Here is a 26,304-nt window from a genome sequence, read left to right on the forward strand (position 1 = left end):
TCCGGCTGCGGTCTTCTCGTTGGCCTCCCGTCGCTCGTGAGGGGGGCGTGTTCGTTGGTTCTGTCTGGTCGAGCTGCTGCGGCTTCCGCTCTCTGGCGTCACACATGTAGCACAACATGGCCCCTGCCAGCCGGGCTGTTGTTGTGGTAGCGCTCTCACTACTGTACCTGTCTCGGGCCATCTTCTCCTCCGAGTATTTCTCCACTCTCACTTTGTTCAACAATGAGCTCCACAAGCAGGGATGCAGCTCGCTGTCCGAGTGGGAAGAGTACGCGGCGGACTGCGGTAAAGTGTCTCTTATCGCTGTTACTTTGCCACGTCCTCCCCGATTCTAACTGTCACTGAACCCGGCTAGCTTAACCGAGTGTAAGCTAACGTTAAGGGGCTAATAACAACAAGCGGTGACAGCCCAGAGGAGATAACTCAGATAAGCTGCGGCTCTTACTGCCGTGGAGGTTAAATGGGACTTGAAACAAAAAGACAGGAGAACGAGAGTAGCACCGCTGTGAGAGATTCACTGAGTCTATTGATGTGTGCAAAACAGAAAGGAAAGTCAAACTCAACGGTAAACTTACAAACTGCTTGTTTTAGCTTACCCCAAGAGGTCAGCACCAAACTCCAGTCAAAAAATACAGAATTCTAGCGTTGCCTCGTTCGGCCACTAAATTGCGCCTTTAACAAAGGGAAACTGAAAGATTTTTCTGATGGTCGTGATATTCTCGTGGATTCTGCTTACTACTAACACACCCAGCTGTAGAATTTTATATTATTAATCAAATCTCAGCTTTTAGGAGGAGACCAAGTATGACAGGTGAACCGGTTTTACAAGTTCACATTCATTTTTGGTTGGTGCTGCTCGGTTCAATGCATCTTTGCTGAGGTGAAGACATATTTTAACATCATTTGTTTTCTTAACCTTTTTAATGTGATTTTCCTTCCTCCTAGGCAATCAGCTGGTTTGGTTTAAACCACCATTGAACTCTGAGACAGAATTAAAAAAAACAGTTTTATGACTATCAAAAATATTTAATCTTTGTGTGGGAATGCAGAGGAGACTTTACAAATCAGTCCATGTCTGTGCTTCACATCATTTTAACAATAACATAACTCCGAAGATATCGAAAAGCGACGTGGTGTTCACTATGCCGGCATTGTTTGCCATGAAAAATACTCAAATTTGGGGAAATAGTTTGAGCAAGTGGACGTGGCTTGCAGTAAATTGGCTATGCAAAAGTACTAGTTTGTTCCTTTATTTGTTTAATTTTTTAAAATGAACGTGCTACTTTGAACTGCCAAGATTTGAATGGAGCTTTTGGTGTGGTTGTCTCCGTGGGATGATGAAAATGTTTTATTAGATGCTCAAACTGTCTGAGGAGCTAGGTTGAGTCACTCTAAACCACATTGCTGTCATGCCTTGTTGGATTGGAATCCTCGATGAGTGGGGTCAGGTCCGCTTGACATTGCAGACATTTTTTCCTTTGAAATATAAGATTGTTCAAATGTAACTTGAAAGAGTAACGGTTCGGCAGGATGGGAATTTTTATATATAAATTAAAAAAAATGTTCACACAGATATTAATCATTGTGCTCAGTGCTTCACATAATAAATGCTCAGAATATTTGTCTTTTCAGAATCCTCAATTTTACAGTTGGAGGACCCAGACTGCGAGGAGGGAAGCAACCCGCCCTGCGAGTCAGTCTTCTCACTTAACGCAGAGAAGATCCTGGTGAGATCACACACACACACACGCTCACACATCGAGTTATCAGATCGAAAACAGCCACTGCCTGTAACGATTTCCGTCAAAAAACAAGTGGTTTCTAGTCAACGCTAAACAGCTTGTTTTATATAAATAGCACAACACTGTGCCATGTGCAAACTCTCTGTGTGACAACGTAGCACTCCAGTCTTTCATTTCTGAATTAACAGTGAGAACCTGACTTATCGTCCCCTAAGGTTTGTTTATATACCCATTTTTCAGTTTGATACATATTCCCTGGATTTTGTTTTGATATTCTCAGGTTCACACTTTCATTTAGGGTGTCTACTAGAACATGTTTACATGTGTTTTTAATTACTTTTCTAATACAGTTCATTGCTGCAGCACCTTTATTTAACACTCTGTTCTAGTGCCCGTCTCCTTAAGGCCTCAGAAGCCTGAGCGTGCACAGCCCACCATGTTTTCACATCACCTCTCCCTCTGCCGGTGATTTTGCAACCATGGCCGTGGCTGAGGGGGTGACTGTATAGTTGTGACATCATAATGTAACGGAAGTCCTGATGGCTCGTTTAAAGGCACAGTTTCTGAATACAGGCTGTGTGCATTTCTCTGTGTCTACTTACACTAGTTATAATAAGAAGTGTGTTTGTTTGGAACACATTTTCAAGTCATAGTGAGTTCAACTCTGTTGGATTTTTTATACTTTAAGTGTACATAGCACCTGAACCTGTTAAATAATCAAAAAAGACAGGAAATCTCACTTTCTACAATATAGGAGCTTTATGACAGTTATGACTTTTTATTTCTGGGGAAAACGAACACTCAGCAGTGATGTGAGAGTGTACTGACCACACTCACAGTGCCCCTCTTAATCGCTGTTGCCAGGGGAAAACTACTGGAGGTCATCTAAGTCAAGACTTCATATTCAGAGCAGTTTCATCCTTATAAAAGCCTAAGAAGGGGAAAAAACCCCTGTAATTTACACATATAGTGTATCTTCCCTGGAAGGAAGAAAAAAGAGAACCAAATCTCTACCTTTTGACCTTATGTCAGTGATTCAGTGTCGTTTTGATGACTTTGCTTTCTGTTGGCTCTGACGATATAAATGTGGGAATGTGTTTGTCTTGTCAGTTGTCTCGTTTTGTATTTGGAAACCCAAATTGCCGCCACAGCAACATTTGCATGCTGTCAAATTTGCATCCTGCAATGGTATTTGCATCATGTCATGCTGCCATTCTACTTTTGGGATTACAGAGTAAATAAAACGTGACACTTTGAGAAGGAGAGAAAACTAGCTTTTTGATGCATCACACTGAATATTTATAACTGCATAAGTATGTGCTTGGCAGTAGTGAGAAACCTTGACATCAGAAAGGATGTTTTTCTCTCTTCTGTGAGGCTTAATTGCACAGTGTAACCTTGAGAGATGCTGGAAAGCTTGTTAAAACCCCTTTTAACTCACCAAAATATCCTTGACAAAGGTTCATTTGATTTGCTTCACACATATATTAAATATACTTTTTTACATTGCAAAGTGTCCCTGGATTGTAAACCTTAAAGACACATTAAATACAAGTTTTTAGCTTTCCACTTTTCAGCCTCACAGTGTTGTATCTGTGTTTCTTCCCCCTTTGGTGGGTTTGTCTTCACACAGGAAACCATTATTTTGTTTCCTGTGTGTCAGCGCCGTCTCTCGGTATACGTCTCTTTTTTTCGCCTATATGTGATGTTTTTTTCTTCTTCTCTGTCTCTCACAGAACCAGGCCAAGTTGTTTATAGAACAGAAAAAAATCCCCTTCCCCGTAGATAACCACAACACAAACGAAGAACTTGGTAAGTTTTCACGTTGTTCTAAGCACAAGCCTTATTAATGCCGAGCGGACGTGTATGATTTTGTGATGTTATTTGTCGTCATTTCTGTCGTCGCAGCTATAGGCTACGTTCTGATAGGCAACGGTCTTTACGATGAAGCCATCAAACACTTCTCACTCTTATTACAGGTGAGTTTGCTGCTGAATTAGCAGATATTCACTCTCAATACATGTATTAGGATTGCAGCACAGCTTCCTTTCTTTGTGTCTCAAGAGTATTTTCCTGACATGTTGTGTCTTTGATAAAGGGCGACCCGGAGCTGGTCAGTGCCATCTATGGGAGAGGGATAGCTTATGGGAAGAAAAGTCTACAGGTGAGTGATGAATGTGGAATGCTACTGCACTGTTTGGCTTTAATAACAGTCAAGCTTTTTTAGAAATAGTTCTATCTCGAGTGGTTTCATATTTTCTTGCATTTCTTTGGCCGATACTGATATCAGGGATTTTTTTGTTAAATCATCAATATCAATATATCGGCTGATATACACACAGTTTTTGCAGTGATCCCTTAACTGTGGTTATCAAACACTTGTGACAATCATATGTAATGGAGACAGGATATTTGAGAGTTTAACAATCATTTTTATATCTGAAAGGACAAACCTTACTGGGTATTTACTAATTTTATATATTTTATGCATGTTTTTCTACAGTATATTCTCTAAAAAAAGCGCATATTGGGCAACATATTCACCGATATCAATATATCTGTGACAGGCCAATATCAACCAATATTTCAGTTGAGCTGTAATTTTTACGATACTTATGATAATTTCTGTGCAACTGCGAAGAACCTTGTAACTCTCTCACCAACCATTAAAATGAAGTTGAATGTGCCTCGTAAATTATGAGCACCCTTTCTGGTCAGCCATCTGCCGGTCCGTAATAGTTGTTTTTACATGGATTCTAATATATCACTGATAATCAGAACAATAGCCCAACCAGAATAAAAATGCCCCATATAACCACCTCAGTTGGAAGTCATTGTCCTGATCAGGCCCAATCTGAATTAATTTTCAATTGGCTTCAGAGGGCTGGTGTAAATCTTTGAGAAGCTGCTTAACAGAACAACAGATCACCTAGAGTTATACGTAAATTCAGCATAGTTCCCAATCGAAGAAGCATCACTTACAGCAATAACATATCCGCTTTTAGAATGAGTCTGCCTGTTGTCACCAGGACCACTGTTCACCAACTAATGTTGCTTGAACGGGGCTGGAGGTATTCAAGCATTAATTAAAGTATGTATTAAGTTTTGGTGCAATAGCTAAAGCTTTGTCAGAAAGTTATATGCCGAATTTACAAGTATTTCCTGCTGAATCATAAGACGTCATGTTTCACCAACTGTTAGATGTGTATACTTACTGATAAGCTAAGAAATGTTAAATTACGATACTTTTAAAGGGGCATTTGTCGTAGTGGGCTCCCCATAGAACAGAACAAGCCAAATTCCATTCAAAAATCTGTCACTTTATAGGTGCCTGTTCTTTATCGGGTTAGGGTTATGTGTATCGGCACATTAGATGTTTCACAGCTGGTGGAACCAGGATGCACACATCCATAAAGTTATATTAAGATTTGCTTTGGGGAAAGGGGATCACACGTCTTAATGGTTCACTGTATTCACCGTCCATGTAAACAGTTAATTTGGGATCTTTTAATCAGAATGATCTCAGTCAGGTAAAAGCAGTTACATAGTAAACCCAGTAATGAAGTTATGACTGAGACATGAAGTAGTCTCTCCAAAGTATTATGTACTTGTTTGGGAGAAAGTGTTGCAGCATGATAATTAATGTTTGTCAGAGACACCCACCATTCAGTGCTGTGCTGTAGCTGTAGCCAAGGTCTTCAGATTATTCATAGCAGATGACTCATACTTTTCATTACAAGTTACAAAGCTGCTGTCAGTGTTTTCTATATTGATGTGCTGCGTTTACAGTATTTGCATTAAAAGTTGAGTCACGTTGACTCTTAATTTAATTAGTCGACTCCTTTTCATGTTGAGTTTTGCCAATATGTTTCCTAAATCAGACTTAAAAGGATACTACACGTTTTCTGAAAGCCACCCTGGTATTTGGCAGCACCGGAAGATGTTGTCTTTGTACATTTTTTGGATGCCTAAAAAATAAAAGGCATCCTGAGTGTTGGCGACAGCAGCAGTCTCAGGTAAACACAGAATGACTCACTGTGTCATTCAATGAATGCAAATTCAATCTGCCAGGACTCTGCGGTTATGGGTGGGTACGAGTGTGCCCTCCAGGAAAAAGGCATGACAGCAGGTTTTGTGTATAGTTTGTTTCTTTGTGGCTCTGCTCTTAGCTTTGTTCACTATGCATTAAGGTTTATGTCAACAAAATGTAACCTCCTCCCCTTCCTCTGTCTCCACGCCAGGACATAAAGAATGCTGACTTGGCGTTGTACGAGCTCAACCGAGTCATCACTCTGGAGCCTAACTGGCCAGAGGTCTACGAACAGAGAGCAGAGGTGAGGCCTGACCTTGGACAGAGAGAGTAACCCAGTGCCAAAAGTCATTTAGTGCGGTTTATTATAGGTCTCTGAAGCCCCTGAAAGAGATTTCAAGTGCCATAATATACTTTAAGACTGCAGCTCTTGGCAACAATGGATATAATTTAACTGATTACATTTCTAGTATATCCCTTCATTCATTTGGGTAGCTCATTTCTATACTGTTTATAACTTGGAGCTGATCATTAATCAGCTCTATGTCTGATCTATTTTATGTTCAGATGCAGTGGTGTAAAGTAACTAAGTACATTTACTCACATACTGTACTTTACTTTAGTATTTGCATTCACTGCTAATTTGTACTTCCACAACAATTCAGAGGAAAATATTGTACTTTTTACACAACCACAGTTATTTGACGATGATGATCATGATGATGCATTTTTTTAGAATAGATAAAACTCTATTGATCCCCGAGGGGAAGTTCAAAAGCCACCAAGCAGATAAACTATATGAAGTAGTTAAACCACATAAGCCACATGTTACCAACTGTAACATTCAAGTGATGAACGCATGAATGCATCAGTAATTCCAGTATTATTCTGAAATATATGATGCATAATGAGTACTTTTACTTTTGGTGCAAATACTTTTGTTCTTTTAATTAAGTAAAAATGTAAGAGTGTACAGAGTATTTCTACACTGTGGTATTGCTCTTTTAATTCAGTACAAGATCAGAGTACTTCTTTGACCTCTGTTCAGTGTCTGATCAGCTCAAAATTACTTTCTTCTGGTCCACGTGATTTGCATAGTGTGTTTCTGATGCAATCAGAAGTTGTAGTGGGACTTTTGTTTTTGTTTCAGTTTTAGTTGGTATTTCTCTAATAAAAATCCAGTTGTTAACCTCATCCAAGTTACGTTTTTTACATTATATTATATTGTAATATATCAGCATCAGTGTTTATTTAAAAAAAAAACAGAAGAGGACAAGAAACAAAAAAGAAGATATGGAAAAATATGCATATTGTGATGAAGTTGTAGATATTCAGTTTTCAAGTGCAGTTGTGTTCAGCAATAGCCAGTAAGATGTAGACATGTAAACAATCATGAAGTTATGTGAGTTTATAGTTTTCCAGAGAGAGTTTGATGCTTATATTGAGCTGTTTCCTCTTTAAGATGTGACTCAAATACATCTGTGGTGTAATCAATCTGATGTGGAAGTGGGACAAAACTAGTTAAACAGACTTGTCTTTATCCTGTCACGTTAGGTCATTTAAAGTAGTTTCATTTGTGGAAACTCGTTTAGAACAAAGCATCAGAAAATTTCACAAACATAATGCAACCATCAGATAATCAGATTTAGAGTCTTTCTTAAATTTTACTCTGCAAGATTTAGCTTTTGTTATTTTTAACAGAAAAATGTTTAGTTTCTACTTCATCTTTTCTGTCGTTTTTACCTGTAAATCAGTATGATTCGCTGAAAAGAAATTGAAAAGCGTTGATAAAAACAGGATTTTTGCACTAATCGGACGTTTATTTCGTGCTTATACTTCATCTTTACATTTATTTTTGTGTGGATGTGTCTTCAGATCCTGTCTCCTCTGGGTCGTATCAGCGAGGCTCTGGCCGATCTGACCAAAGCCATCCAGCTGCAGCCGTCAGCCCGTCTCTACAGACACAGAGGAACGCTGCTCTTCATCTCAGAGGTCTGATTATCAAATGTTCAGTCTCTCTGTGTACGTACATGTTTTGATGGTGCCATAGGCTGATCCTGTGCTTTGCCCTCCCGCCAGGACTATGTGGCAGCTATGGAAGACTTCCAGCAGTCCTTAGAGCTGAAGAAGAATCAGCCCATCGCGATGCTTTATAAAGGCCTCACCTTCTTCCACAGAGGCATGCTCAAAGTAAGATGCTCACTGGCACCTATTTTTTGTCTTTTTTTATTGTCGCCTTTTTTTGTGCTTTCTATTCCCCTCCGTTACTTTTTATGATCAGCCTGACAAAAGGCCTTTGTTGGCTGTAAAATGCTGTGGCTGGTGTCTTCTTACCACTGGAAACATTTTGGCTGTTTAGGGACATTTTGTGAGAGTCGCTTCAAACCAATCCAGCTCTTTCAGAATACTCCGGTATTTCATGGAGGAAGTGATAAAAAACCACTTATTCTTTGTTTACAACATGCAGAATTAATGCATATGGAAAAAGTTCAAATTAGATAAAGAGATTGATATACTTTATCAGTAAGGACATAAACTAGACCAAAGCTCATGGTGTTGAATTATTATTTTATGTGCAATCTTAGTTACTTTTTTCCAATTGTCTTTTTTTTTAAATCTTATTAATAGCTTTTACATACAGAACAAAATAATACAGAGGACATCAACAGTGCTGTTTCAGACAAAAATCTGAAAGAAAAGGAAAAATAAAACTTTTCAGAGAGCAATACAAATCATAATCTTAGTGGTCATAATTAAAGTAAACAAAATTAACAGTGAGAAATAAATGAAGGAGTAAATAATCATAAATCATCCATCCAGGCTTAATGGAGCTTGTATAGTCCAACAAGAGACCGACTGTCAAGATAAGATAAAAATGGCTGCCATAAATAATAGAACCTGCCACTTGAGCCTCTAAGAGTATACTTTATTTTATTTTTTATAGAAAGTGCTTGAGACCTCTAATCCACTGAATCTTGCTTCCATTAGGAGTCTGGCCTCAATAGAAGTGAAAGCCACTAAATTAGCTTGTTGTTCATACAGATAAGTCTCCTTCGACCACACCAAAGATTGCTGTCAGGGTGGAGGGTTTAAATGGTATTCCAAACACGGACACAGAAGTCTATTTAGAGGATAGTGTGGGACAAGTTCAGGAAGTCTGAATGAGGGAGCCTATATGTGATTTACATCTGTTGATCCAAATCCTAATGAAGCAGCTGCAAAGCAGATAGAACAGCCGGCTCTTGGGGAAACATCACAGTGAGTCTTTTGAACAGACCTCTCTCAGTAGGAAGAGTTTGCAGCATGTCACACCAGAGGTCTCGGTATCTGTTTGTTGCAGAGGTAGTCTGTCCGTGTAGTAAACTGATAACAAAGCAGAGGGTTCAATGCTTCAGTGTTCAGTGCTAGGCCTGCCAGCTTAATACCTGACTGCTCATCTCTGTCTGTGCATTTACTCCTTTGATTAAAATACTTAATACTTGTACTTTTAATCACTGCAGCAACTCAAATAGAACAAAACCCATTGCTCCACCGCGAGAGAAGTTAATATTCTAAATACATAACGCTCAGCAGTTATTTATGTTGCTGTTTTGTAATCGTCGAGGTCTAGTTCCAGACATTCGCAATGTTTTTCACACTTTGGTAAATTGATGTCAGATTAAGTGCAGAGCAGCGTCTGCAGCTGTTTAATCTGCGAGGCTTATCTGCAAAGCTCCTTCAGTTGCTGCGTTTCATCCAGTCACATGTGTGTATGAGGGGGTTTTTGCTGCTTTTAACACCTCTTTTAACTCTTTTCTAACCAGTTTCCTGGGGGAATCCCTGAGCAGCACCCACAGGCAGCTCACTGTAAAACAACAACACTGTGAACATACTGAAAAACACCTGTTTCTCTGATCATAAGTATGATGTACTCTGGGTGTGAGAGTTGGACTTGAGTACTGTTTCATGATAGTGGAAACAAAGTCAACATTGCACAATCTGCTTTTTATCAGTTCAGGTCTGTGAGAACGGAAAGTAGTGTGAATACGCCCTTTGTCTCCTGACCTTGTTCCATTTCATGAAAGATCAAAACCTTTATTTCATTTACACTAAACATTCTTCTCGACTGCTATATGGAGAGAGTTTGCAGTGGGTAAATAATCAAATACTGCAGTTTTGTGCTATGGCAAAATGTGAAGTGATCTCAAGTTCTTAAATGTAATGTTTTGATGTTTTTCGGCTATGCTAGCAGCATGGCTCTACTGATTGGTCTGTAGGTCGACTCTTCAGTTCAAATATGTCAACAACTAGCAGAGGGATAGCCATGAAATTTTTACATTTTCGTTTAATGTCACCAGCAGGCCAAAGTTTTTACTTTCTCCGTTAAATATCTCAACTACTTCTTGATGGATTGGCACTATATTTTGTGCGGACATGGTCCCAGGATTATTTATTCTAATGTCTCTGATGATCCCCTGACTTTTCCTTTGAAATATCCATGAGCCATCATCAGGTAAAACATTTACAAGTCAAATACTTTGATTTATGACCAAATACCTGCAAAAAGTAATGATGTTCCCATCAACCTCAGCAACTCTCCTCTGTGTTTAGTGCTCATTAGCAGTGGTGGTTAGAAAGTGGGGGACAGGGTTGTTTTGTTGCTGCAAAACATCAGCATGCCAGTATTGTGGTTTGGTGGTGAGCATTTTGCTTGAGCACAGCCTCACAGAGCCACTAACATCTCTGTAGACTCTTGATCTTGTTTAGCTGGAGATTTTTGGTTAAAGTTGTTATTCTCTAACTTAGTTAACTTAGTCAGATCTCGAGGAGCACTTGTCTGACTTTAAACCCGCAGTGTGGAACTCCTGTTGACATGCTTGTGACACCACAGGCTTCGCCAATATCCTGTTTGCTATAGCTTACTTTGCTGCTACGGTTGCTCTCCCCTTAGCAGCCAATTGCAGCTTCCGAGTCAAGAAAACACTGAAAATTGCTTACAGCTCCTATGATGTCACATGTTCCAGGTGTTAAGCAGTTTGTGTTGGGCTCTTGCTCAGGGGCCAAACAGTCTGAATTACAGGTTTTAGTTTTGTCATCATACATTAAAAAACTGCACATGTAAGCCAACAAATCTATGAACGAGCTACTGTGATACTGTTGTTCTATAAGACAAAGGGCAAAAGGTCAGAGCCAACATAAAAACTCAGGAGAAAGTTGTGATACTCGGGACAAGTTAAGTAAAAGTGTCTGTTATCTCTTCAGTATCTCCAGTACATCTGCTACAGATTGAAATATCCAAACAATATTGCCAAACAATTCATGTTTTTTAAGTCTCTGCTGAATGGAAGGTACCAGATGGACTGTTATATCTTTATCCATATGGCCAACAACAAACTGTTATTTTCTCAGTGTAGTTTTCCTCAGATTATATCAGATGTGAGCATAGAATTGAGATCCTATCAGAAGTGGTCACTTGAGGCACATATGAGTCACATCGTGAACTATAATTTGTCTGAACATATCTCATACAAGGTCTGAACCATCTGCTGAGTCAGAAGTTTAGGTTAATCCTCCTGTTCCCTATTGCAACTTCCTGTTAACCCTGGGTCGTCAACTCTGTTTTTCTTTGTTAGGAAGCCATTGAGACATTCAAAGAGGCCCTGAAGTTGAAATCTGACTTCATAGATGCCTATAAGAGCCTCGGACAGGCCTACAGGTACTGCCAGTTTGTGCTATTCGTATGTTTTTTTCCCCCGACAATGAACGAAGTATGTTTGTTTGTATTTGAGGAATTGAGAGTCGTACCTTTCCCCTCTGCCTGACTAACCACATGTCTACTGTTGCTCTCTTTGTATCTCTTCTTCCTCTTTCCAGAGAGCTGGGGGATTTTGAGTCAGCAATGGAGAGCTTCCAGAAAGCCCTCATGTTGAACCAGAACCACATCCAGTCTCTCCAGCTCCGAGGCATGATGCTGTACCACCACGGCTCGCTGCAGGAGGCCATAGGCAACTTTAAGGTATCCACAGTCAAATTAAACAGTCTCATCTTCTGTTTTTTTTCCCTTATTAGTCAAATTATATTTCAATAGCAGTTAGTAATACAAAAAATTTGTAGCATCCACCGGTTCATCAACTATTACACTGTGTAATAGCTTTAGCTGTCTGTCCAGCCAGCCCTTCTTTTTGGTCCGTTTGAATTTCTCTCACCTTTCCCTCTCCTCCCATCCGTCCTCCAGCGGTGTCTTCAGTTGGAGCCCTACAACGAGGTGTGTCAGTACATGAAGGGGTTAAGTCACGTGGCAATGGGACAGTTCTACGAGGGCATCAAAGCTCAGACTAAAGTCATGTTGAACGACCCTCTGCTGGGACAGAAGGCCAGCTCTGAATACCTCAAAGTGAAATACCTCAGAGGTTGGTCTCCCTGCATGCACACACATGAACACATACATAGAAGACCAAGACCAAAATGTAGAAAAACATTACTTTGTGATGTGCTCATCTGTTTCTTTTACAACTTTACCTGGTGTTTTGTCATGGAGACCCATCCCATTGGGGGATGTGGATGTCGTTGAAAATCTTTATAATTTTAATGGTGAGCCATATGCAAGTTAACTATCAAGAGTAGGGCTGCACAGTTAAGTGAAATATTATCAAAATTGCGTGTGTGGCCAAGTCCAATATCCAAATTGTAATAGCTGTAATTTTTTTCACTGTAGTGCTGCAGAGATGCCCTGAACTACAAATCTTAATCACCAGATGTTAGAAAACAGACCACAACAAATCACACACATCGTGACTTTAATAGTTTTTCATTGGAAATAACAGTTGTGGTGCGTGAATTATCATTCCCACTAATCATTAATCATATTGTGATTAAAAAAAAGCTTAAAAAATAAATAATGATAATATGATTTATTTTCTTTTTTTCCCCCACATGGTGCAGCTGTAATTGAGAGCCATCTACTTTATTGAAATTCCACATAGCCACATAATAATGAATTTTAAATGTGTTTGATATTTGCATGAATATCGATTTCTATATCAACTAAAGTAGGACGATATATACTTACACTGGATTATTCAAATGTCATGAATCATTCTTATACAGTATGTGTATGATTTAAAAGTTTGTTCAGCATTCTACCTGTCTTTGTTATTATTTAAGGGCAATTTTATGCAGCAGCTCATCAACCAGATCAAAAGATATACACACAGAAGATAGATAGAAAGAAAAATCCTGTTAATCAGAAAACTAAAAACGTTCGAATTCTATAAGTTTAAAATAACGTCATGATCCAATATTCTATATTTAGAAGAAACTTTATTTTATGTAAATATTGTACAGTGTCCATTTGTTAAAGAAAGGAACAGCCCAACATAAAAAGTAAATTGCATCGCTTAAAGTTATGCCTTATTTTATAAACTTGAGCGTACTGCTTTTTTCAGGTCAGATAAGCTAAAATATCCAAAATAAAAATAAATCAGTACTGCTCATTTATATTCTATCTTGTGTTCTCTCTCTGCTTCGCCCCACCTTGTTTTTCCACCAGAGTACTCTCGCTACCTGCACTCCCACCTTGATATTCCAGTAGCAGAGTACAACGTGGACCAGGACTTACCAGGGAACTTTAAGAACCACTGGGCCAAAAACCTGCCTTTTCTAATAGAAGACTATGAAGAACAGCCAGGCCTGCAGCCTCATATCAAGTAAGTTTGATGGGTCCGTTTCAGCTGATTCACACCTGGAGCCACAACTTTGATCGTAACTGTAGCTGTCATTGTCCCTGCAGATATTTCTCTGAGATTAAAGCATAACTGTAGTTATTGTTATATATGTGGGCTTCAGCATAATACTGTCAAACAGATAGCATTCATAGTTTCTTGGTCATGAGAAGCTCCATTGTTCTTCAGCAGATGTTTTTATAGTGAAGCTAGTTTCTTCTGTTTTACAAAGACATCTCAAAAGGTTTACAGGGACCCTCTACATGGACCAGAAAAAAAAAAGACTGCAGACTTCATGAAAGCTTTGACAAAGTTCCTCCTTCATGTCTTCCTGTATTTGTGGTTTTCAGAGACGTGCTGCCTCAAAATTTTGACAGCTACAGCAGTGAAGTCCAAAAGCTGATCTGCACAGCTGACCACTTGGGGGCGCTAATGCAATACGACACTCCTGGTTTCTTACCCAACAGGAGAATACACAGAGGTACCACTGATACATTCTGAGGCTCTTCTGATAATTTGTAACATGAGCAGTAGGAGTAAGAGTTATTTGTGCTTTTTTCAGCCATGGGTTTAGCAACCCTGGAGGTGATGCAGGCTATGCATCGGACGTGGAGCAACTCTAAAGTACGAGTCAACGGCAAGACCAGACAAATGCAGTGGAGAGACATGTTCGACATAGCTGTTAAATGGAGGAGGTGAGGAATTTTTGAGAAACTTGAACACCCCTTTTCACAAATAAGAATTATACATCATTGATGGAGGGTGAACATGACATAAATCAAGAACATGGTGTTATAGATTTTTCACAGATGTTTTGGGGTGTAGAGGAAAGAGTTACTAGATTTTCTTTGGAAAAAGTAAACTAGTCTGTAGTTAACCTTTGAGAGGATGCACCTTCCCAGTGTTTTTTATATACTGGTTCTAAACCACAGTCAAATTGTGTAACCGCTGAACATCCAAAGGGATAAAGGAAGCACACACTTCTTCAGGACAGAGCTGACAAATAACATGCAAACGAGCATGCTCTGATGAAGGCCACTAGGTTGAAACACTAACATGTTGTTTGACATGGTCAGAATAAACTGGTGAGCTTGAGATTTGTCAACTCTGTTCTGAAGAAGGGTGTGTGTGCTACCTTTAGCCCTTTGGACTTTCAGCAGTGGCAACTAATCTGTGGTGTAATAAAATATAATAAAGTAATTATAAACATAATTTAACAACTCAACAAAGTGGATTTTGATTGAGTTACTGTTATGTTTAAGTATGTTTTGGCTAGATGAGACAATGAGTGAGACTGCAATGTCTGCAGGTCTTTTAAAATGTCTTGAATTAAATTTTATATAAATGAATTCTTAAGGTCTAGATTGTCAAAAGCATTTTATCTAATTACATCTTTCCGTCTTTGAATTTATTTTGTCAAAAGTCCATATTTGTAATATTACTGATCTTTAAACCTACCTAATACTGTCTTTGTACTTTAAACTTGCACTTACCTGTTGGCAAAATGTAGATTAACCTCACTCTAATAACCACATTCCTACACAAGTCCCTCCTCTGGACTGGACCACATACTGTATATACTACATATCATTATACTTACCTGCAGTGCCTGATTAAGAAAAAAGATTATCAATCTGTCTTAAATTTGGTTAAAAATGACCTTGAAAAAGTCTTAAAAGCATTGAATTTAAGTGTCTGATGTCTGTAGACACGATGTGAGAACAGTGACCTTGAAAATTGTGTCTTTATTGTAAGAAAAATGGAGTGCAGCTCAGGAGCAACTGCAGAATCCTAATCATCTTCAGGAAATAACCCTAAAACACAGGGGAGGACAGATATAAGAAGAAGACAGATGTTGATATGTGATAGCCACCAATTCCTCACGCTTACTCCTCATAACTTACTAAAGTCAAGAGTGAAGCTCATGTTCAGATATGACCTCATGTGCCTGAATTACAGCAAAGCGACCTGAGAAGTCAGTCACTGAAATCTGTAAACTCTAAGATTTAATCACTTCTGTTTACACATCGTGTTTGCTTATAGCATAAAACTAAACAAACAGACACAGAACAAAGTAAACTTTCCTTCTGTCCTTCCAACCAGAGAAGACAACTCACGTTCCATCAAAGAGTCTTTGGTCGACGGCTAATTAGATTTCAGTGTTGACAGACTAAACAGACTGAACAGACTTCTCCGCTGTGCTCACAGGATTGCAGATCCAGACCAGCCAGTTCTGTGGTTAGACCAGATGCCCGCCAGGAGTCTCAGTCGAGGCTTCAACAATCACATCAACCTCATCAGGTAACAACTTGGACCGGAGGACGGTGTCAGACACATCAGTCTCATGAGCTACTTGAATTTCCATGGTGCCTCGCTTCAGGGTTTTTCTCAGCTTTGTAGTGCTAAATCATTTATTTAGATCCCTTGTTATATAACCCACTAGCCTTGGTCCTGACATTCACTCAAAGTACTTTTCAGAGATTAAAAAAAGGCAGAATTTATTTTTTTGGCAGTTAATTTAAATACTTTTTTCTTTCTTTTTTCCTCAGGGGACAGATTATCAACATCAGATACTTGGCATACTTTGACAACATCCTCGACTTCATCAAAGACAGAATACTGGTGTACCATGGGTAAATTACATATCATCGAGTTACTCTCTTCCATGACTTAAACAACACGTATTATACTCTGCGCTGCTTGAGTTGCTGCAATGTTTTCAATTCTTTCCTTTCCATCCATCGCTAAAACTTTGCATGAATTGAAAAATCTCTAAATTTTCCTTAAAGCTAGCACAGACGAGCCTAGCCTTAACTCAGTGTTACCTGCATATTAGCACGTCTCACTCAGTAATTTGACAGCATTTATGTTTATGTGCTTACCTACTGTCTGCTGCTTATCTAGCAGAGTCATGTCAGTGAATATTAACTATGAATACTTTCTCACTTTTCTGCTGCTTCTTTAGCTAACAAATTCTCGTTTTCTCAGGGCGTACAACCCGAGAGGACTCTTAGAGGTCCGTCAGGCACTTGAAAATGTGAATAAAGTAGAAGATCTGCTTCCTATAATGAAGGTAAGGACGGAAAACGGGAAAACTAGCTAAAGAAAAATGTAAATAGATTTTTTTCAAGTTGAGATTGTTTAATCCGCTTCTGTTTGTTCCGACATTGCGTTTATAATGTCAATTGTTTTACTGTAGTAAACTTTGTAGCAGCACAACATCTAGTTGTTTTTATGGTTGTTTGATGTCTCATGGTCGTTCAGCAGTGAAAACCCCAGTTGGTTGTGTGTGTGTGTGTGTGTGTGTGTGTGTGTGTGTGTGTGTGTGTGTGTGTGTGTGTGTGTGTGTGTGTGTGTGTGTGTGTGTGTGTGTGTGTGTGTGTGTGTGTGTGTGTGTGTGTGTGTGTTTGTGTGTGTGTTTGTGTGTTTATTTCGTGAAGCAGTTCAACAGTAAAACCAGAGATGGCTTCACGGTCAACTCCAAAGTGCCGAGCATGAAGGATCCTGGGAAAGAGTACGACGGTTTTACCATCACCATCACTGGAGACAGGTACAGCGTCTGACAAGTGAATGTAACGTAACGGACGGTCTGCTTGTTACAGCAGCATATTTAAGTTGTCAACCTATATTTTTTTTAAAGGAGAAAATACCAACACGTGTCAGGTAAAAATGATAGCTGATATTTTCTCTATCATTTGGATTAAATATAAGAATAGAACAACACTTTTGTTCAGTCTTGAATAAACAGTTAAATGTAAAATATACGTACGAACAATAAAATATCCTAAATTATAAGATAAAGTGCGGGAGACTTGAAGGACATTGAAATATGTAAATTTTGGTTTTGTTTGTTTCTTTTGCTGTTTTTATAGACTTGTTTGTAATCATTTTTGTTCCTCTGTTAAATGTGTTATAATAAATACACTTTACTTACTTTTATTACTTACTTTTATTATTTTTAAATCAGACAGTGACAGTGTGACAGTTGACCTGGTGTCAGTTACGCAGGATGTTTCCAGTTTGTTTAGCCTATGATGACAAGACGAAGAAGACGGAGTACTAATTCCCACTTGACTCAGCTGTCTTCTGTGTTCAGGGTGGGCAACATGTTATTCTCAGTCGAGACTCAGACGACAGAAGAGCGGACGCAGCAGTACCAGTCAGAGGTGGAGTCAATCTACAAAGACCTCACCGCCAAAGGAAAGGCATTAATGCTGTCTACTGAACTCGGGGTAAGATTTATCTCTGCAGTTAACGGGAAACATTTTGTTTTTTTGTTTTGCTTTGGCACGACCTCGTCATTCCACACGTAATAGAAAGCAGAAGAATTTTCAATACAATGATTTATGATATGAAATGAAACAATAAGTATATTATCTAGATTAGAGAAGGTTCACTCTAAACCTCTGTAAATAAAATGTGACAGATGGTTGTAAAGCTTAAAGAATTAGTTGATTTATGTGTCAACTGATTGAAAATGGTGAAGTCATTTAGCAAGCAAAGATGATTTTTAAGCTTCTCAAATACGAGGATTTTCTGCTTTTCTCACTTTTATATGACTGTAAATTGAATATCTTTGAGTTCTGGACTGTTGGTTAAAGAAAGCAAGACACTTTTAGTAAAGAGTGATAGTCATATTTAATATTGACATTTTATAGGGATGCGCGATATCGATTCTTTTCAGGCGACACTGACAACTAGTAATTACCTGCTTCTCATGACTAATAAGATAACTGTTACTGTCACATTTTTGTTTGTTTTTCTTCCTCTTCTTATGTTGATTTATTAACTTTAAAGGTGCATACCGCCACCTACTCTACCAAAGTGTGTAGATGCTGCACTTGTTAACTGAACGAAAGCAATTTTATTTGGCTTTGTATTATTGGCTCTATTTATTGGCTATAATTTCAATATCTGCCGATAACCGATATTTTTCGCGCCTTTTGTTTTTCCCTATTATTCAATATATTGATCAGTTGTGTCAGCTGCATCAAAAACAGGCAAAAGACTGATAAAAAGCAGAATTACTCTCAAAACTTGTGCACAGAAAACTAGTGAACTTGGCTCAGCAGCCAACGGTTTCAACACATGTAACATATTTATCTCACTTCAAGTTGTCAGCGCAGCAGTTCTCCCTCAGCAGCATCTGACAACAATCTACACATTTTAAATTTAAATTCTGTCCTCAGTTTCTCTCTATTATAGAATATTAGATATTTTATATTATATTAAAATATTGCAGATTCCAGTTTTCTGGAAAGCCAAACTAGGGAGGGAATTTAATGAAATCTCTGGAGGATATCTCAATAATTTCATTATTTCATTCATCATTTTTCAGGATAGTAGCAGAATGTGTTTTCCAGCTGCATGCTGTAAATCGCTTTCAGACTAACTGCAGTGAAAAATACATTTTTAGACTTCGACATTATCAAACCAGGAGGGTCTGTCTGTGCATCCGTGGTTCACCTTTTGTTATTGTTACGTGATCTATACTGACTGCTGTGATAGCAGCCAACAATGCTCCTTTTGTTGTAACAGCCAGACGAGGTTTTGGCTCTGACCTGAAACAGATACCTGAACAATATGAATAACCTCTTTTGTGTTTTGACTCATGGTTCTTTTCATTTTGTCTGCAGCCCTCTCTGCTTTCACCCTCACTGGATAAACTGAACAAAAACAAAGTCAACACACAGTGAAAATATGTTAAAAATGGACGACATGCATATGATACATATGATGATCTTTGTCCTTTCAGGATGCAGATGCTGTGTGTAACCTGATCCTCTCCTTGGTTTATTACTTCTGCAACCTCATGCCCCTCTCAAGAGGGTCCAGGTAATTAAAAAGTCTAAACAACTTGTAAGCGTAACTTTAAATATTTTCATTGATTCAAAAGTGAATTTGTGTTCCTCATTGTAGCTTACATAGAAACTCTTCTTAAAAACGTATGATTAAAAACAGCTGACGCTAAAAGACTGGCGCACAACACAACATGGACACAGGAGCACAGTACAATGTGAAAAACATTACTGGAAACATGTACATTACAATAATAACATTTAGAAAAAATCAGCAGCTGTTTTGGCAGCCAGTGGTCGTTGAATCTTGCAGATTTTAGGTAATGAAAGTCAAACATGCTTCATATTTCTTGAGGAAGCTTCTCTCTCCTCCACATTGAGTTTCTGACAACTTTCAGGACAGGAAACCTCTAAATAACCTGAGCTAATTTATGGCCGAAGAACAGCGTGCCTTCAGTTGACAAAAAACAGTCCAGGTAATTAAAAAGTTGAAACAGCCCGCAGGTGTAACGTTAGATATTTTGTCTTCTCATAACACATAGCAGAAGGGGAATTTGTGTTCTTCTGTGATGTGCTGGGACAAGTCTACTATGCAACTGTCATTGTAGCTAACGGTTGACATTTGGCGCACAGTACAATGTGAAAAACATTACTGGAAATATACAATGCTATATTAACATTTAGAGAATTTCAGCACGTTTATTGGCAGCCAGTGGTCCTTGAATCTTGTGGATTTTAGTTAATGAAAGTGTTTCATATTTCTTGAGGAAGCTTCTCTCTCCTCCAGATTGAGTTTCCGACAACTCTAAGGAGAGGAAACCTCTAAATCCCAGAGAGCAGAGACATCCTAGAGCAGTCAAAGTTTGGACTTAAAGAAGTATTTCACTGCTGGAAAGATAAAGATTGCATAAAACTGGGCTGTCTCACAAATAATAGATGCTAATTATTTTGAAATTGGTGCAACATGACCAGAGAAAACGGAAAGGGGGGCTGTTTTATTCTCTTTTGTTTTGACAAATAAACAAAACACTCCCACTGATAGTTGACATACTACAGATGTGCGGTGCTGGGTTTTCGCATGGAGTTTGTTTTGACACAGGAAACAGTAAGACTACTGATTCCTACAAACAAGGTTTATTGCAGCTAAAATATTGCTGAAGGTTCTTAGTCATCCAGGTCAGTACGCTAAAAATATGTCTCTGATAACATTTAAGGCGAGAAGTTTGAGACGTAAACTGGCAAAGTTCTCATTCAAATCGTGATACTAGTGTGTAAGAGTGTTTGTCTGCTCTGCTTCTCCTCAGTGTGGTGGCGTACTCAGTCGTGATGGGAGCACTGATGGCCAGTGGGAAAGAGGTCATCGGCAGGATCCCGAAAGGAAAGGTAAACAGGAATGCACCTCCTGCGTTCTCTTGCATGTTAGAATGGTAATGTGAACCCTAGCTCTAACCTAATGTCTGATCAGAACACAAAACATCATTGTTTCTTTTAATTATTAAACTTTTTAACTCGTTGCTGTGTTGTTGCTTTCTCACACGTATCAGGTGCCAGGTCTCTGGCTCTTTCATGGCTCTTACTGTAATTGTGCTGTCCTATCTGAATAAGAAACATTCACATAAAAGGCACTTGGAGGACAAAAAGTTGATATTTGATAGCATAGCTTGATACAGCCAGCAATTTTATGTACTCCATGCATGAAAAGGGCTCTAAAAAGAATGCAAAACACTTAACTCAAGGTCTCTCTTATTTGCTCTTGCTTAGCAGACATATTGTTCTTGAAACAAAATCACACCAGACAGAAACGAAGCAGCGCTGAAATCTGATCAGGTGTGAGAGAGGCAAAGTCTCTAAAAGTTCAGCTCGAGTCAACCAGGATACTTTTTGACTGTTCTCAAAATGTCCAGGTGTCTGTTTGCTCGACTAAAGAGCGTCTGGTGATTAATGGATCTTAAAAAATTAATAAAACCTTTTGACTTGGATGAAGTGAGAGAACGCAGATAAACAAGTGGAAACATGGCACATGGCTGGACCACGTGTAGTCAATGTGGACAGTCCATTCTCAGATATCTTCATCTAAAGGGTATTTTCCAAAAGCATTATGTTAAGACGTGTAAAACTCTTGCTTCATAGTTGCTGTTTGCTTGTCGAATCTTGTTTCAGCTGGTAGATTTTGAAGCCATGACTACACCCAGTCCAGACAGCTTCAGTAAAACCGCAAAGACCTGGATGAACCTCAAGAGGTAATCAGACAAAACACGTTTTTTGTTTGCTGTTCTTGGCTGAGATCATTTTTAAAATTTTCCTTCCTCAACAGTCTGCCAGGTTGGTACCAGAGTCTTCCATCCGTAGCAGAGACGTTCCCGTCGACCAGAACGATGATCGAGGTTCTCAACACAGACTCGTCTTCACACTGTCCAAAGAAGTCCTAACACGACTTCTACACAGTGGACGAGTCGGGTTAATAAAGTCTTAAAATGGAGCTTAAACACTGGGCAGAACAAAGGGACTGTCTTCTTCTGCAGCCCAAACAAACATTGACTCAGTTCTTCAAAAGCATCTGAGCATTAATGATTATTATTTAAATTTAAAGACGAAAAATCAAAAGTGTTACTTGGCACATTTTGGTTTGCGAAAAACTACAATTAATGTCATGGATGAAAGTTCTCAGTCGTCCAGTCATGGTAATTCTAAGTGCTATATCGTAGGCAACTGGACTTGTTTCAGTTTCTTGGAGACGTTTCACCTCTCCAAGAGGTTTGGAGAGTTTGGAGAGGTGAAATGTCTTCAAGTAACTGAAACAAGTCCAGTTGCCTACGATATCATAGCAATTAGAACTACAATTAATCTTATTCTGATATCGGATCACCCCTCCAAATTCTGCTTGTTTCTCTGTCATCCTCCCTTAAATACTTTACACGAGGCTCTTAACAACACATTTGTGAAAGTTTGAGCCTGAATTTTGACTGTAACTAATATAAAACCAAAAAAAGCAACAATCATTGAGACGTTTGAAGTTTTACGGAAGCCAAGAAAGGCCATCCTTGCATTTTTTCTTTTGATAGCATGAGTTAATCATTTTGTTATCACAAGACCACCAGAGGTTGTGTCCTGTTATTTCTTTTAATCTATTTTACAAGATCAATTTTTCAGCTCAAGTTCTGCCTAATTCTCATGTGATCTTGAGAAACAAGTTGTTAACTTAACTAATTATCTCGAGAAATCGCCCTTTTGTATTCTCGCGATAAGATTAGTGGCTGACTGATATGGCTTTTTCAGGGCCGATACCGATTATTGCGGATCAAGGAGACTGATAACCAATATTTGGAAACGTAAAGTATAATTTACTCAAGTACTGTTCGTAAGTACAATTTTGAGGTACTACTACTTCTACTACTTACGCTCAACTACATTTCGTATGAGAGATTGTCGCATCAGAGCCAAAGAAGCACATTTTTGAATTAGCTCATTTTATCTGCAATCTGACGGAAAAATCACAGATACTGATCATTTTTAAAAAATGCTGAATATCTGCCCCAATAATCAGAAAACAAGCATCGTTATCTCAAGATAACAAAATAATTAACTCATCATCTTGGCATTAACAAAATAATAATAATAATAACATGGCCGTTCTTGGCTTCCGTACAAATCTGTAAAACTCTCTACAGGTAGACACTTTGAACAACCATTAATGAGAACTGGGATTCAGGTCAAAACATTACAGGCTGTCGAATACTTTCGGGTGTTCGTCTTGCAAATGCGGCAACCCTCAACACCCGACCTGACGTTTTTTATTTTCCAGTTCTAATTTTTTTTAATAATAGACTTTCAGCTCACAGAACACATTTAGTCAAATTTTGTAATATTTTAAGGTTCAATATTAAATCAGTTTTTTGATCAGACAACAGAAATACAGACATTTTGATGATTGTGACAACACCACCTTGAATTCATCCCAATATTTCCACACTCGAGCTGGGGAAGACGACGGAGAACATTAGTGTCACAGTTTGGGATGCAGAAGTGATTCTTTCCACCCTCTTTTTCTCTGCTTTATAGGGCTCACACTGAAACACCCAAAGCACAAAGTCCATCTCATGAACCGTCAGCATGAACTATCTTATGTTGTATCATCATGGTTAAAATCCTAGCTTTAGCTTACCTTTAAATTTAAATTTGTTAAGTTTCCGATCTCTGGTGTCAAAACAAGTTTTCATTTAACGTAAGATTGTAATTGGGAATTTTAATTTGTGCTCACACAGTTAAGCCGATCAGCAGAGAGGAGGTTTGGGGATTTTGAAAATATGAAACAAGAACTTTCAGGGCTATTGAATTCCACTTGGGATACTTGAAGCAGTCTCTTTCATTTAGTTTTCTCGACACTCACAGGAAGTGTCTATTCTCTTATTGGGGACTGAACCCCGCTTTCTTTTAATATGACCAATAAAGGGTTGGTATGCAGATGGGTGGCTGCTGAACTGATGTGTGATGAACAGTCAGAGATTTTAGAGACTTTTCAGAGATTGACTAGTTTTTTCATGACATTAAGTAGAGCTGATTTGTCAGTTAATGGATCATTTGATTGGCAGACAATTAAACAGCTGGAAAAAAGAGATTTTATTATTATTTAAGTGACTTAGACTTGACTCGGGCAAAAATACCAAACATTTCCCAAATTCCAGCCTCTCAAGTTTGAAGATATTGTGTTTTTTGGTGATTTCTTCGAATGAAAAATAGCATTGATTTATTAAAAAAAAAAAAAAAAAAAGTCATAGTTGTTTTTTTTTTAGGGTTAATCAATTTAATGTAATTGGACCTTTTGTCATATAATAAGTAAAAATCCAAACATGAGCAACAGAAATAAAGACTCCTGAATATTTTCTGACATCTCTGACTGTTGAGGGTTAATTATAGACGAGGGGAACATACACATACTGTTATTTTCTTAGCTATCATTCCTTAGCTTGCATTTGATAACATCTATCTCAGTTTTCTTTACATTCTGTTATGATCTCATGGATTAAATTTGTGTGAATGAGCCGTTCTTCAAGACACCACACAGCAGTAGTTTAGTTTGGAAGAGCTCACATCCCTCCACATGTCTTAACCATCAAACACTCCCTGTAAATGATATGTTTCCGGTCCTTACATAGCCCGATTCTGTCAAGCTCACCGATATCTGATGAAACAAATTGGATGAAAAGAAAATACTCTGTAGTGAATGTTTATTAGTTAGAAAGTAGTTGACAAGATTGAGCGCTGGCAACACTTTCATCGAAGTCGAACATGCACAGATTCAAATCACGAAGCTGATCGTGTTTTTCATGATTCCTGATAATATTGTTTTAACCTGGCCAAAGGGTGATTCACGCGAGGGAACTTAATGGGATGTGATGTTTACATGCAGCAACCTTATGAAACAAAATACCTGAGTGAGTGACATTGAGGCTCCATTAGTGTGTATGCGACTGCTGCCTGTGTTTTTTTAATGACTCGTCAATGTTGGTTTAAGCACAAAGAGAAAATTCACGTGGTATGATCTGAACATTTTTCAGTCTTTTGAACAAATGTCAACAGTTTTCTTTCTCTTTAATGAATCAGAGGCCTTTAATGATAAAGTATCATCACTGAAAGTCGTGTAAATGCTGCCGAAGTTCTTAATTGAATGTCTTTAGTTCAAATGATTTCCACAAAGTAAGAACAAGCTGATTTGTTTGGTGGCATATCCACTTTCCTGCATTATTTTGTGACATTTTTTTCTTTTCACATCAATGATTGTGCTGACTGGTCGTCATTTTCTTTTTTGCACTGGGTGACCCGGTCATTAAGTGCTACGGTGGGCTTCAGAGCTTAAAACTTGAAGGAGGGAATGTTTTATTGAATGAGTGAATGAATGTTCAGCAGTCAATAAAATCTGGTTGACAATTTTAACTGGCTCTGTTCTTCTTTAATTTTCTCAACACATCATACCTAAATGACTGAGTAGGTCAGTTGCAGGTGACTCTTAACACAACTTGTTTGGTTAGGTTAAGGCAAGAAAAATACTTAGGTTAGGTTAGGAAAACATTGCAGTTTGGGTTTAAAAAACTACATTATGTACGCAGCTTCAGTTATGTGATGTACGCGATGTTTTCTACCTTTGTATGTTAAAATAACTCGGTTTGTTCCCAGCTGGACACAAACAGTTAAGATAATCCTTTTTTAATTGAAAAGATTTAAATGAAAAAACAACAACTATAATTTAAATTAAAACGGCTGATAAGTAAGTAAAAATAAATGAGTAAAAAGGCAGTAAGTACAATATCAACAATTTATTCTGTCCACTATCCCAAACCGCCTCCCTATGCAGCCTTTTTCGCTCTTTATACTACTTTATCTGACTTCCTCCTTTGCTGCCTTAATAATTACTACAGGCACTAGAGGTCGCCACTGTAAGGGAAATTCTCCTTGTTGAGGTAGAGAGTTGCTAATTCTCCGAAGAATTTTAGACTCAGCGTTCTGAATCAGATCTCTTTAAGACATGCAGCATGGAGAGAAGACCCGAAGTGTTCTCTGCAGTCTTCCAAATGTTTCTGACTTAAATACAAACAGAGAAGGTGTCATATACTTTTACAATGGTTATTAATCATTTCTTACCAAAACAATGACCCCCTGATGTTTGGGTTGATTATGCCTTTCCCAGGCCAGTGACCCTTGACCCTGATGTTTTATTAGGACAATAAATGTCATCCCATCTACCATCCTGTAAACTTCCAGGCAGAGAGAATTGCCCCTCATATGACTTTCTGACCCTAACCCCTAACCGGGATTCTCCCCTCCTCCTCTCACATCCTGATATGGTCCACTATATCAGCTGGCCGGCTGGTACCGCCATCACTGAGAGCAAACAATGGTCGCTCAGCGAAGTCACGACTCTTCTCTGTTCTAGCGCCTCAGTGGTGGAACGAGCTCCCGACCAATGTCAGGACAGCAGAGTCACTCGCCATCTTCTGCAAAAGACTCAAGACTCACTTGTTCAGACTCTCTCTCTCTTT

The 26,304-nt window shown here is 38.6% G+C and overlaps 1 protein-coding gene across 2 annotated transcripts; it reads left to right on the forward strand.

The window, feature by feature from the left end:
* Positions 1-25,201, forward strand: ttc13 (tetratricopeptide repeat domain 13). 2 transcript variants are annotated; one of them, XM_084377537.1, is made up of 23 exons: positions 1-285; positions 1,633-1,727; positions 3,479-3,554; positions 3,651-3,721; positions 3,841-3,906; positions 5,984-6,076; positions 7,648-7,764; positions 7,852-7,962; positions 11,385-11,467; positions 11,626-11,767; positions 11,987-12,161; positions 13,301-13,457; positions 13,823-13,953; positions 14,035-14,167; positions 15,681-15,773; positions 16,022-16,105; positions 16,461-16,545; positions 16,913-17,022; positions 17,569-17,704; positions 19,228-19,307; positions 20,575-20,653; positions 21,431-21,510; positions 21,585-25,201. In XM_084377537.1, the coding sequence occupies exons 1-23, from the start codon at positions 117-119 to the stop codon at positions 21,697-21,699; spliced, it is 2,481 nt and encodes an 826-aa protein (XP_084233663.1). In that variant the 5' UTR covers positions 1-116; the 3' UTR covers positions 21,700-25,201. The 2 variants fall into 2 exon arrangements, with proteins under 2 accessions (XP_084233663.1, XP_084233664.1); XM_084377538.1 differs by having other exon boundaries at positions 16,916-17,022.
* Positions 25,202-26,304: the final 1,103 nt, after the last annotated feature.

The sequence above is a fragment of the Pagrus pagrus genome, assembly GCF_965226575.1.
Source record: "Pagrus pagrus genome assembly, chromosome: 16".
In the NCBI taxonomy this organism is placed as follows: domain Eukaryota; kingdom Metazoa; phylum Chordata; class Actinopteri; order Spariformes; family Sparidae; genus Pagrus; species Pagrus pagrus.

Excerpts from the sequence above, each read along its gene's own strand:
- ttc13 (XM_084377537.1), top strand. The coding sequence starts at position 117 with ATGGCCCCTGCCAGCCGGGCTGTTGTTGTGGTAGCGCTCTCACTACTG. Across the intron at positions 11,468-11,625 it reads AGCCTCGGACAGGCCTACAG|AGAGCTGGGGGATTTTGAGT; the intron begins GTACTGCCAGTT and ends TCCTCTTTCCAG. Across the intron at positions 21,511-21,584 it reads ACCTGGATGAACCTCAAGAG|TCTGCCAGGTTGGTACCAGA; the intron begins GTAATCAGACAA and ends CTTCCTCAACAG.